Consider the following 14,340-nt stretch of genomic DNA (forward strand, 5'->3'; position numbering starts at 1 on the left):
CATTCATTTGCATCTTGCTGTATCTCTTTCGATATGTCTGTTAGTAGGGTTGTACCCTATCCTGTTAGTGGATGGACTTCCATCGATTTGGGTCCGGCGTATCCACGGTTATCTCGGTATGGGAGCCACCTCCTGAAGCGACGGCACAGCGTGCTACATACCAGGGCCTGGTCTGTCTCTGTTATCTGATCCTTGACCTCGAGTCTATAGGGAGTTCACTTTGCATGCATGTATACTCATACTCTCGTACTGAGCGTTTTATGCCCACGTCTCATACTCTGTATTTTCTGGACACCCTATTCCATGGGGCAGGTTTGCGATTGGACGAGGAGGGTGGATCCAGGAGGGGCTAGTCAGTGGTTGGCCAGCTGGAGCTTCGTCTAGGTTTTATTACTGTTGTTTGGGTTCATACAGCTATTCGATTTGGTTGTATATTATTGGATAAATTACAGATTCCTTTACTTGGGATTGTGTATTGTTTATGGTTTCCGCAGTTTTATTCTGATATCTGTTTAATTAAGTTAATTGCATGCATAAGTTCTGTTTAGTAGGTGATCCGGGTAAGGGTCACTACATTTAGATACCATTTGGTTTGACTAATGCGCCGGCTATATTCATGGATCTAATGAACCGTGTCTTCAGGGAGTATTTGGACAAGTTTGTTGTGGTCTTTATTGACGACATCTTGGTGTATTCACGTAATACGGAAGAGCATGTTTCTCACTTGCGGTTGGTACTACAGACTCTTCGAGATGAGCGGTTGTACGCCAAGCTGAGCAAGTGTGAGTTCTGGATGGATAGAGTGGTCTTTCTTGGCCATATCATATCCAGGGAGGGGATTTCTGTTGATCCAAGCAAGATTGAAGCGGTACTTAATTGGTCGCGTCCGACGACATTTGCTGAGATCCGTAGCTTTCTGGGTCTAGCAGGGTATTATCGTCGCTTCATTCTGAACTTCTCTCAGTTAGCTCGACCGTTGACGCAGCTTACCCGCAAGCGTGCGGATTTTGAGTGGTCATCCGAGTGTGAGGAGAATTTCTGTGAGCTTCGACAGAGGTTGACTTCTGCGCCGGTGTTGGCATTATCGTCAGGATCTGGAGGGTATGTGGTATACACGGATGCTTCTCTTCAGGGGTTAGGTTGTGTCCTGACTCAGAATGGGCATGTGATCGCATACGCTTCTAGATAGCTGAAGCTTCACGAGGACAACTACCCAGTCTATGATTTGGAGTTAGCAGCCATTGCGTTCTCTTTGAAGATCTGGCGTCATTATCTGTATGGAGAGAAATTTGAGATCTTCACCAACCATAAGAGTCTCAAGTATTTGTTCACTCAGGCGGAGTTGAACATGAGACAGAGACGTTGGATGGACTTGCTTAAGGACTATGATTGCGAGATAAAGTACCATCCGGGAGCTGCTAATCTCACCGCTGATGCTTTGAGTCGCAAGGTGCGATTATCCGCACTTCAAACTTGTTCGATGTCTAGTGCGATCAGTGACTGTTGTACTTCAGGTTATACCTTCAAGCATAAGAAAGGTATGCAGAGTATCCAGATGTTTGCGATATTATCTGAGCCAGCCTTGTATTCGCGGATCCGAGATGCTCAGATGTCTGATTCGAAGACCCAGCGTTTAGCTCGTCTAGCTAACGAGGGTAGCTCGTCTGGATTTCATTATCAGTCAGATGATTCTCTGTGTTTGTCTGGTAGGCTTGTGATTCCGCAGGATGAAGAGTTGCGAGAGGAGATTTTGTCTCAGGCGCATCTCACTAAGTTGAGTATTCATCCTGGGAGCAACAAGATGTACAAGGATCTACGTACTCGTTTCTGGTGGAAGGGAATGAAACGCAGTGTTTATCAGTTTGTTTCGAGATGTTTGGTGTGTGAACAGGTCAAGGCAGAGCACCGACGACCTGGAGGATTGCTTCACAGTCTGCCTATTCCTGAATGGAAATGGGAGTTTATCACAATGGACTTTGTGACCCATTTGCCGATATCCCCGAGGAACTGTGATGATATCTGGGTTGTGGTGGACCGACTCACCAAGTCAGCGCATTTCATTGCCTATAGCCGAGAGTACTCTGTGGATCGCATGGCACGAATGTACATTCAGGAGATCGTTCGACTTCATGGAGTGCCTGTGAGCATTGTCAGCGATCGGGACCCCAGGTTTACTTCTAGATTCTGGGGGAGTGTTCAGCGTGCGATGGGTACTACTCTCAGTTTGAGTACTGCCTATCATCCGGAGACTGATGGTCAGTCGGAGCGCACTATCCGTACTTTGGAGGATATGCTTAGAGCGTGCGTCATGGATTTTGGTTCAGCCTGGCAGGATCATTTGTCGTTGATCGAGTTCGCTTACAACAACAGCTATCATACTAGTATTGGGATGACACCTTTTGAGGCGTTGTATGGGCGACGTTGTCGTACTCCACTCTTCTGGGAAGAAGTGGGGGAGAGACAGGCTGAGGGACCAGAGTTTATCCAGCAGGCGATAGACATTGTTGATCAAATCAAGAAACGGATTAAGACTGCACAGGATCGTCAGGCCAGTTATGCTAATATCAAGCGTAGGCCCTTGCAGTTCGAGGTCGGGGAGAAAGTGTTTCTGAGAGTGTCACCTTTCCGCAAGATTCTCAGATTTGTCCTTAAGGGCAAGTTGTCTCCCAGATTTATCGGTCCGTTTGAGATCTTGGAGAGCATTGGCGATTTGGCTTATCGACTAGCTTTGCCACCGCATCTATCCAGTATTCACGACGTGTTCCACGTATCTCTGTTGCGACGGTACGTGGCGGATGAATCTCATATTCTGCAGCGGTCTGAGGTTTAGGTAGACAAGGATTTGACTTATGTTGAGAAACCTCTTCGTATCCTGTATTATAAGGATAAGGTTTTATGGAACAAAGTCATTCCTTTGGTTTTAGTTCAGTGGCAACGCCGAGGCACTGAGGAAGCTACTTGGGAGCTTGAGGACAGGATGCGTAAAGACCATCCTGAGTTGTTTTGATTTCATTATTTAAGTTGTATTTAGTTGAAAACTCTGTAAACGTTTGATTTGAATAAAGAATGTTTCTGATTTCTGTATTTGCATTCGGTACTTAAGATCTGATTTCGAGGACGAAATATCTTAAGTGGGGGAGAATGTAGTAGCCCGTACCCTAATTGAGTAATTAAAGGATTAATGCTAATTAATTGAATTGGGTATCAGACGGATCAGAAGCTCCGAAGGCACGATCGGAAGCTCCGAACAGGATCGGAAGCTCCGATGAGCGATCGGAGGCACCGATGATATTACGTCAGGCATGACGTGTGGTTGGATCGGAAGCTCCGATCAGGATCGGAAGCTCCGATCACCCCTATCCGGAGTCAACAAGTGATATTTTGACACGTGGTAGATCAGGATCTTCGGAAGCTCCGATGGCAGGATCGGACGTTCCGATCGAGGTTCGGACGTTCCGATCAAGGATCGGAAGTTCCGATCGTTGTCTATAAATAGAAGGTCAAGGCTTCACTTTTATTTGCCAATTCCGAGTTCTCCTTTCCATTCTAGTCCTTTTGGAGCTGTTCTAGTCTTCTTAGGCTTGGTTCGGAGGTCGGCGAGGCGTTCGGTAGTCGTAGTGGAGTTGTGCCCAAGTTCTGGAGGCATCGACATCAAATGCTAACGACGGACGAAGGTATAGCTTTTGCTTCCTATAAATATTTAGGAGTATGCAATAGCTTAGTTAAGGCTTTTAGAGCAATTTAATGATAGTAGTATCATTTGGCAGTGTAGAGCAGACTATAGGCATGGACCTAGAGTTGGTAGAGCTTGCACTGTTTTGAGGTACGAAAGTACTGTTCGAGATATCCTGACTGAGTATGCATGTATTATGTGACTACATGATTTATATGTCATGATATTATGCTGCATTCATTTGCATCTTGTTGTATCTCTTTCGAGATGTCTGTTAGTAGGGTTGTACCCTATCCTGTTAGTGGATGGACTTCCATCGATTTGGGTCCGGCGTATCCACGGTTATCTCGGTATGGGAGCCACCTCCTGAAGCGACGGCACAGCGTGCTACATACCAGGGCCCGGTCTGTCTCTGTTATCTGATCCTTGACCTCGAGTCTATAGGGACTTCACTTTGCATGCATGTATACTCATACTCTCGTACTGAGCGTTTTATGCTCACGTCTCGTACTCTGTATTTTTTGGACACCCTATTCCATGGGGCAGGTTTGCGATTGGACGAGGAGGGTGGATCCAGGAGGGGCTAGTCAGTGGTTGGCCAGCTGGAGCTTCGTCTAGGTTTTATTACTGTTGTTTGGGTTTATACAGCTATTCGATTTGGTTGTATATTATTGGATAAATTACAGATTCTTTTACTTGGGATTGTGTATTGTTTATGGTTTCCGCAGTTTTATTCTGATATCTGTTTAATTAAGTTAATTGCATGCATAAGTTCTGTTTAGTAGGTGATTCGGGTAAGGGTCACTACACTGCTCCCACCAGAGTAGGGCAGTCCCTCTTCATATGTCCCTCCTATCCACACTGAAAACATGCGCTGGTCATTCGAGGACACTGACCTGCAGGATGTCTCTGTCTACACTGCTAACAACGGTTCCACTTCTGGCCACTAAATTGGTGCACACATCCTGAGAAAGAAGAAGAAGTGCCTCCCTGTTTCTTGAAAGACTGGCCTTTCGGCCCCAAAGAGCTAGTCGGTCTAGAAGAAGAACCATGGACATGTTCCTATGAATGTTGTCCTCTGTATGGTGACAACAGCTCACCAAGTCCTCATAAGTCAGATCCCCACCCACGGCAACCATCTCGTGAATCTCAGGGTTAAGACCCTGAAGGAATAGAGTGTATTGCGCCGTAGTGCTACCAGCAAACTGTAAACAATAAGGGAGAAGCTCGATGAATTTCTGCTGGTACTCGTCAATAGTCATCGTCACCTGCCGCAAGCTCAACAACTCGCTGGCTTTCGACTGTAGTAGGGCTGGAGGAAAGTACAACTTCTCGAAAGCCGCTTGGAACTCTGTCCAAGTAGCAACTCCTCTGGTTGCTATGATCGATGTGGAAATGATCCTCCACCACTTCCTGGCATTGCCCTCTAGTAGGAAACCCAATGACTCCATCATCTGCTCCTCAGTACACTGATACTCTTGAAAACAGTTCTCTAAGCGCTCAATCCAGTCCTCGGCAACTCCCAGTGTCTTGCCACCTATCAATGGCTTCGGACTCATCTGAAGAATTTGATGCATGCTGAATCTCCTTCGCTCCTCACGATGTCTAGGATGATCCCGTTTACGGTCATGACGATCCTCCCAATGACCGCTTATGCTGCCGTGACTCTCATCATACTCTGACATCTGTTCAATAACATCAGATAATGTATTAATCCTCTTGCTAATTCCCAGTTTCAATGCGCTCTGATACCAATAAATGTAGCGACCCTACCCGGATCTACTACCTAATCAGAGTTAATAAAGCACATGCAATAATAATAAGAGCGTGAATAGCGGAATATTCAAAATACAACAAATCTGATCGACAGAATACAACTGACGATAACAACAGTGTATAATACTTATACAACCAAATCGAAAGTTCATGGGGTCATAACCCTACCGCTAACTCTCGCTGCCTCCGGCACCAGCCTCACTCCTGGTGCAAGCCTCCTGGACCGTCTAGCCTCAAACCTGCCCCGCCACAAGGTATCCAAAGAACACCAAACACAGGGCATGAGCGACAACGCTCAATACGAAAGTAATGATATATAGACTAATATACAGCAAGCAAATGACTTTAAAATCCTGTGTAAAATAGTCTGCTCAGGGCGCCACCGAATATACAGTACCTTGCCAGAGAGCGACTCCGCGGGGGTACTCGTATATTCACCCTATCAATTATAGCGTCTACTTCACCGTCGTGGTCGCTCCTAGTGATAGTAAACCAGGGGCTGAGCCTCCAAAAACCTGACTCGAATCCAAACTAGGACGCAAGGCTCACATGGAAACTAACAATACCTGACTCGAGTCCATGATGAGTTACAAGCTCCCTATGGAAACTGTCAATGACTCACATCTCTCGGGATGCGGTCCAGTGTAAAAGCATGCATGTGCTAATGCAGTAAATAATGGAAAACATATAGCACATACTCATGCAACATATAAGCATATATATCATGTCTGGTATCTCGGCCAGTACTTACATACCTCTAACACTGCAGGCAAATCCTAGCACCACTGGTCTAGATCTCATGCCTACAAGTCCACACTAAGGTGTCTACAATGCAAATACCCATGCATCATTAAATAGGCTCTAAAAGCCTTAATTAAGCTATTCTATACTTCTAAATATTTTTTGGAAGCCAAAGCTATACCTGCGTCCGTCGTCAGCCCTTTGCTGCCGCTTGCCTCAAAACTAGGCCACAGCTCCGCTATGACGCTTGGATCGCTATGCCACTTTCGGATTCCCCATAGGACGCCTAGAACTCCCTAGATCTGAGTTAGAAGGCCTAGAAATCGAGAGAGAGAAAGGGAAAGGTGCGAGTGAAATGAGCTATCGGACCCTCTATATATAGACACAGAACGGAATGTTCGTTCTCCCATCGTTGCGTCTGTTCTCGAACGGAACTTTCGTTCGACGATCATTGCTTCCGATTGTCACATCACATTCGTAAGCAATGACGTCATCTTGCTGATGTCACGAATGACATCAGTTGGTCGGAACGTTGCATCCGTTCCCCAACGTTTCTTTCATTCCACCCAACCCTCCGGGCCATTTTTTATCATTCTGAATTCGTTTTTGTAGTTCGTAGACTCATCTGAAGCTTCCTTAATCTCATTTACTTGATAATTACTTAGTGATTAACGCTTAATCACTCAATTTGGGTACGGGTCACTACAAAGGAACAGGCCCGAACCAAGTCCCGGACCCACGTCCAGACTCGGTCCAGACCCTGTACATAGGTCCGTGCATGGCACGGACCTAAACACGAACTCCGTGCACTTCAGTACGTATCGTCAAAAATTGAGTTTGGATTGCTGTGGGCACACGGACCTATGTCCGGACCCCTATCCAGGGTTTGTGCACACACACAGTGCGGCATGTTTGTGTGTGTTTCGGTGGATTTTATTATTTTGTGATATATTTTCCTATTATTGAGTATTATAATTCTACTAGAAAACTTTTAGATATTATCTTTTAATATCTTTGCATTATTTTACGATATCTTTTATTATTTTGTAGTTGTATTATAAATACAACATATACGTTCATTATTGAATAGACAATTAAGATTATTGAAATTATTGAATTATTGATTTTTATCAATTCTTAAAATTCTTTCTAGAATTTTGCCAAAGCTTTGCTTTCTTTTTATCAAATCAAACTCATCAAAGTTTCATAAACTTTGTGGCGTTTGTCAATTGATTATCTTCATGGATTCTCAGAAATAAGTTTTCTGAAGGTTCCGTTGTGATTAATTGTGACGACCCGATTCTAAATCTCTCAAATCATATAATAATCAATGAAACATAATTTAAGGCCAAGCATCAAAGCCAAAACCAAAAGAAAAGATAAAAAATTTTAAAAATGGCCTGCGCGCGCGCGGGCATCACCCTCGCGCGTGCGCAGCTCAATGGGGCAGCTGCCCCATGGCTTGGCCTGCGCGCGCGCGAGCAAGGGCTCGCCCGTGCACAGGCCAATCGGCCAGAAAATTTTGCTGCACACTGCTGCTGTCCAAATTTTGTCCTAGCTTCAATATATCAGCTTCAACAAATGCAAGAAATACTATACAAGTTCCAACAAACATGAGGCAAGGTAAGTGAATGTATTAACAAGATCATAATCTTATCTTGTATCAAGAACAATACAACAAGATCAAGGTGAATCCATAATCAATTATCAAACATCATAGACATAAACTCAAATCTAAAGTAAACACATAAAGATCAAATGTGATTACAAGTTTAAGTCTATCATCTATACAACTCTAACTTTAAACATAAGTTCAACAAGCAACCATTTAGACTAAAGTTCAAGTCTAAGTTATTATACAATCATACTCGTTGAAGCGAACATAACATGACAGCAACTTCACATCTATATCGAGTCATCACACTAATCCCTCATTCCCTTGTTCTTCAAGCTCGCTTTTGTCCTGTTCCACTCCCGCCTATTGCCATGACACATACAACACAACAATAGCCGGATAACTCCGGTGAGAAACATATTTCTCAGTAAAAGCAACTAAGCATGCATAGCAAATCATATATCAAACTCATGATATAAAAATAACTTCAATGCATGTTTTAAAACAAGGTTCACTGATTCATCGGTTGGGTTCCCGAAAAGAAGATATCATAACTAACCACCGAATCTCCCGATCGAGGTGGGGCTACTTATCTTGCTTCTCTAGACTTTGAAGCCATTATATATGTAAATAAGACGCTAGGCTAAGTCAACCACCCAGGCCGTACATATATAATCCTTCAAATCGTCTATTCAAACGTTTTCGTTCATTTCAAAATCAAAAAATAAGTCTTACAAGATGAATGCATCATATATCAACAAAATAGCATTCATTAACATCAAGACTCATTCAAACATTCAAATACAACATATAAAAGCAAATAAGTATGTGATTTAGGGAACTCGATACAAACCATCTCGAGTTATAATCCCATTCAAAATAGTAGTCCACTTTTACCTTTTGATTGTGAGGTTTATGGTGTCTTCTAGCTGTCCAAATCTGTACAATAAACAACCACAAGCCTTATCTCAAAATCTACACTTAAAACCATTCAAACTCCATTGTAGAATCACTTCAAACCTTGCTTCAATCTCTATCGGTTCGAAGGTGAAGTTCTCGAGCTCGATGGTATTCAAACACAATCTGAAATGAAGTTTAGAAAGCTTACAAACATCAGCTAGGACTCACCAAAATCACAGCTCAATACAAGATAGCAAAACAGCCTCAATTCACAATCCGGCGGCGTAACGGTATAAATTCGGCAACCGAAAATCAATCCTATCAACTCAATCATTCAACACAACTTCATAAAAATATATATACCAGCAAGAATACCATCAATAAACCAACAAATCAGATGGCATAATTTTCGAACACTTGCTGAAAGGTAACATTAATTTCAAACGGCATTCAATCTTCAATCCGCCTTTGAACATACAAAACATGTAATCTCAAGAACACCAAGTCATACACAAATATGATCTCTGCCATTTTCGAATTCTCAAACCATGAAGAATCAAAAGAAAACTTACATCAATTCAAAGACCTCATCGCAAGGATTCCAAAACACTTTTCGAAATCAAATTTGGATAACCAGAACTAAAGATATTGCACTTTGAAGATGAAGAATGAAACTTGGAGTTCTTGATTCTCCCTCTCGGTTCTTCCTCCAACTTTTCTGATGAAAATCATGTCCTACACGTGAATAACCAGAATAATAACAAGTGTCCAACAAAATTTCCAATATTTGCACTTTGGCCCCTCAAGTCTTCAATAATTGCAATTAGGTCCTCAACTTATCATTTCATTCAATTTCAATCCTAAATAATTTAAGAATATTAGAATTTAAATCAAAACTCCAAATATTCCCAAATTAAATATTCTCGGATTAAAATTAAATAATTCCGGGCGTTACAATTCTCCCCCACTAAGACATGATTTTGTCCTCGAAATCTCAAGTTCTATCAGCACATAAGATATATCAGATAATAGAAAACTAAAGGAGAACTCACATCATTGAAACATATCTGGAAATCGTTGTCTCATATCTGATTCTCTCTCCCAAGTAGCTTCTGCCATACCATGACGACTCCACTGGACTTTCACAAGCGGAATAGTCTTTGTTCGAAGTTGCTTGTCCTTACGATCAAGAATCTGAATTGGCTTCTCAAAATAACTCAAGGTTTCGTCGAGTTCAGCCTCATCAGGTTGAAGCACATGAGATTCATCAGCAAGGTATTTTCAAAGAATCGATACATGAAAGACATCATGTATTCCAGATAAAGATGGAGGTAAAGCTAATCGATAGGCAAGATTGCCTATTCTCTCCAGAATCTCATATGGACCGATATAACGTGGAGACAACTTCCATCGCTTGCCAAATCGTACAGTGCCTCTGAATGGATAAATCTTCAGAAACACCCTATCCCCTTGTTCAAAAGACAAAGGTCGACGTCGGATATTGGCATACTTCGTTTGTCTATCCTGTGTTGTCTTCATTCTCTTCTGAATAAGCTTCACTTGTTCAGTCATATCTCGAATCATGTCAGGTCCAATGTCAGGTACCTCAGAAATATCATCCCAGAAAAGAGGTGATCGACACCTTCTACCATACAGAGCTTCAAACGGAGCCATCTCAATACTCGATTGATAGTTGTTGTTGTACGAGAATTCACAAAGAAGTAATGACTCTTGCCAACTTGTGCCAAAATCAAGCACTACAGCTCTCAACATATCCTCCAATGTCTGAATGGTACGCTCAGACTGTCCGTCTGTATGTGGATGATAAGCTGTGCTCAAATGTAACTGAGTACCCAAAGCACTTTGTAAAATGTACCAAAAGTGAGATGTAAATCAAGGATCACGATCTGATACAATAGACTTCGGCACTCCATGTAATCTGACAACGTCTCGGACATAAAGCTCTGCCATCTGATCGTGTCTATATGTCATACGATAAGGTATAAAACACGCTGATTTCGTCAATCTATCGATAATCACCCAGATAGCATCGCAACCTCTAGAAGATCGAGGTAACTTCATCACGAAGTCCATGGAAATATGATCCCATTTCCATTTAGGCACTGATAAACTCTGTAACAAACCAGGCGGTTTCTTCCTTTCAGTCTTCACCTGTTGGCAATTCATACATCGAGACACAAAATCAGTGATATCAGACTTCATTGGTTTCCACCAATATCGAGTCTTCAAATCGTTATACATCTTCCTACCTCCAGGATGAATACTATAACGACTACAATGCGCCTCTTTCAGTAGTTTTTGTCGCACATCAGAAATATCAGGCACTACAAGGCGATTGTTTACATACAAAAGATCATCTCGAACCTGGTATTCAGACACATGCCCTGATCGGACTTTCTCAATCAAATTCTGCACATTCTGATCAAGTTTCTGAGCTTCTTTAATTTTCGAAAGTAACTCTGGTTCAACTTGAATTTGATAAAGTCGCAGAGGCTGATAATTCATATCAAATACTAATCCAGAACAACAACAGTCTTCAATCAAGTGGGATACACCAATCGTCGATAGAGATAAGGAACATACCTTTCGACTCAATGCATCAGCTGCTGTATTCGATTTTCCCGGATAGTATTTAATTTCACAATCAAAATCTTTAAGCAAGTCAAGCCATCTCCGTTGTCTCATATTCAGTTCTGACTGTGAAAAAAAATATTTCAAACTCTTGTGATCAGAATAGATCTCAAACTGTTCCCCGTACAGATAATGTTGCCAAATCTTCAAAGCAAATACAATGGCGGCCAATTCAAGATCATGAATCGGATATCTGGTCTCATGAGGCTTTAACTGTCTTGAGGCATAAGCAATCACATGCTCTCGCTGCATCAATATACATCCCAAACCTCGATGAGATGCATCACAATAAACAGTGAAACCACCAGTACCTGAAGGAATCGTCAAGACTGGTGCACTGGTCAGTCGTTTCTTCAACTCAAGAAAATTGGATTCACAAGCTTCGGACCAGATAAATGGAGCATTCTTCTGAGTTAACTGAGTAATCGGCTTCGCAATACTGGAAAAATCTTTAATGAACCGGCGATAATACCCAGCCAAACCCATGAAACTACGTATTTCAGGAACAGATGTTGGTCTAGACCAACTGATCACTGCCTCGAATTTACTTGGATCAACAGCTATACCATCTCCAGATATAATATGTCCAAGAAAAACAACCTGTTTCAGCCAAAACTCACATTTCGACAGTTTAGCATACAGTCTCTCAGAACTCAAAGTCTTCAACACAGTTCTCAAATGCTCTGAATGATCAATCAGATTCTTTGAATATATCAGAATATCATCAATAAATATTATCACGAAGTCATCAAGATATTTCTGAAACACACGATTCATCAAAGCCATAAACATAGCTGGAGCATTTGTCAGACCAAACGGCATAACTATAAACTCATAATGGCCATACCTTGTTCTGAACGCAGTTTTCGGAATATCAGAGTCCCTAACTCTCAGCTGATGGTATCCAGATCTCATATCGATCTTGGAATACACAGAAGAACCCTGCAACTGGTCAAATAAATCATCAATACGAGGCAAAGGGTATTTGTTCTTTACCGTTGCCTTGTTCAGTTGCCGGTAGTCGATGCACAATCTCATTGAACCGTCTTTCTTGCATACAAATAATACTGGAGCACCCCAAGGAGAAACACTGGGTTGAATGTATCCCTTGGCCAGTAAATCTTCCAACTGATCTTTCAACTCTTTCAATTCCACTGGTGCCATTCGATAAGATGCTTTAGAAATCGGTGCAGTACCTGGCATCAGTTCTATGTTGAAATCAATCTCACGATACGGAGGTAGTCCTGGAATTTCATCAGGAAAAACATCCGCAAATTCACTAACCACTGACAAATCAGCCAGGTTCGGGCTAGTTTTCGAAACATCAACTGCATATACAATATATCCCTCCGCTCCTTTCTGCAAAAGTCGGGTCATTGATAATACAGAAATCAGAGGAATCTTATCACGAGAACCCTTACCATAGAATTTCCATTCTCCAGCCATCTCAGGTCTGAACCTCACTATCTTCAAAAAACAATCTACGGTAGCTCTGTACTTGTTTAGCATATCAATCCCAATAATGCAGTCAAAATCAGACAAAACCAAGCACAAAACAATCTATCTCTATCTCATTACCGTCATACTGTAACAAACAATTCTTAACTGTCTGAATAGATATAAGACCTCTCCCCAAAGGAGAAGAAACAGATACTACAACAGGTAATATTTCAACAGGCAAAGCATGTAATGAAGCAAATCGTGCATAGATAAACGTATGGGATGCACATGTATCTATCAATACATATGCAGGATAACCACAAATAGAACAGTTACCTGCAATTACATCATCTGGTGCTCCCTGTGCCTGTTTCTCTGTCAGTGCAAAGACATGAGCCTGTTGTCTCTGTGGCTGACTTCCTGTCTGACTTCCTCCTGGCCTTGGCTGTTGCTGTGGATGTGATGGTTGGAAGGAATGAACAGAAGAGGCTTGCCTCGCAGGTTGAGCCACTGATCGTGATGACTCTGCACCTCATGACTGTCCAGAACCTCTCTGAGGACACACCCTCGCAAAATGTCCAGTCTGATGGCATATATGGCACCTCCCAGATACACCTCGGCACTGATCGGTTGGATGACCTCCACCACAACTGTTACAAAACACTCCTGACTTCTGTTTCGTGCCACTGGAACTCGAAGAGCTGCTCCCTGACTTTTTAAACTTTTTTCCTCTAGCTTGCAAATATCCTTTCTTGCCACTGCTACTACCACCACTTTCAAATCGAGGAGGTTGTTGCGAGATTGGAGCTGAGGTTTGTGACTGTCTCGGAGGCTGAGCGATATACGAAGCTCCTCGCTGTTGTATCAAACCATCTTCCGCTCCTTTGGCACTGTTCAAAGCATCAGCAAAATTATTCGGTCGCCTTGTGTTCACCAAAGTAAAGACCTCCGGAGTCAGTCCATTAATGAACTGATCAGCCATTGCCTCATCACTATCAGCAACATGTGGAGCAAAACGTAGCAATGTAGTGAATTTTGCAACATAGTCTTCAATATTTAAGTTTCCCTGCTTCAGATTAGCAAATTCTGCACCTTTATCTTTGCGGTAAGACACTAGAAAGAAGCGTTGGTAAAACTCAGTTTTGAAGACATTCCACGTCAGTACAGTTCCTCTACGCTCCAAAGCTTTCTTGGTCGTGGACCACCAGCTCTTCGCAACCTCATGCAACTGATTTCCAATTAATCTAACTCTCCGCTTATCACCATAATCAAGCGAATCAAAAAACATTTCCATGTCATCGAGCCATCCCTCACATACAACCGCATTTTCAGTACCGTTCAGAGTAGGCGGATAGTATGATTGAAATCTTTTCAATAAAGTTTCCATCGGAGTGGCAGTCATATCTATCATATCTCGAGAGGTACTTCCCTGTTCATTGCTCGGGACTGTAGCTTGAGGTACTATCGGTGTTACCACTGTTTGTTCCGGCAGAGGAGTAGGAACCTGAGGTCTAAAAGGAGGTCGTCCTGGTCTTCGAGACAT

General features: G+C 42.5%; 1 protein-coding gene across 1 annotated transcript; it reads right to left on the minus strand.

The window, feature by feature from the left end:
- Positions 1-8,130: 8,130 nt before the first annotated feature.
- On the minus strand, positions 8,131-14,340 carry LOC140862345 (uncharacterized). The gene is made up of 2 exons (XM_073265363.1): positions 13,134-14,340; positions 8,131-8,168 (listed from the first exon to the last, which is right to left on the minus strand). Exon 1 carries the CDS (start codon positions 14,338-14,340, stop codon positions 13,330-13,332), a length of 1,011 nt encoding a protein of 336 aa, XP_073121464.1. The 3' UTR covers positions 8,131-8,168; positions 13,134-13,329.

The sequence above is a fragment of the Henckelia pumila genome, chromosome 4 (genome assembly GCF_033568475.1).
Source record: "Henckelia pumila isolate YLH828 chromosome 4, ASM3356847v2, whole genome shotgun sequence".
Taxonomy (NCBI): Eukaryota; Viridiplantae; Streptophyta; class Magnoliopsida; order Lamiales; family Gesneriaceae; genus Henckelia; species Henckelia pumila.

What these genes read in the sequence shown, in the direction of transcription:
- LOC140862345 (XM_073265363.1), bottom strand. Translation starts at nt 14,340, where the DNA reads ATGTCTCGAAGACCAGGACGACCTCCTTTTAGACCTCAGGTTCCTACT.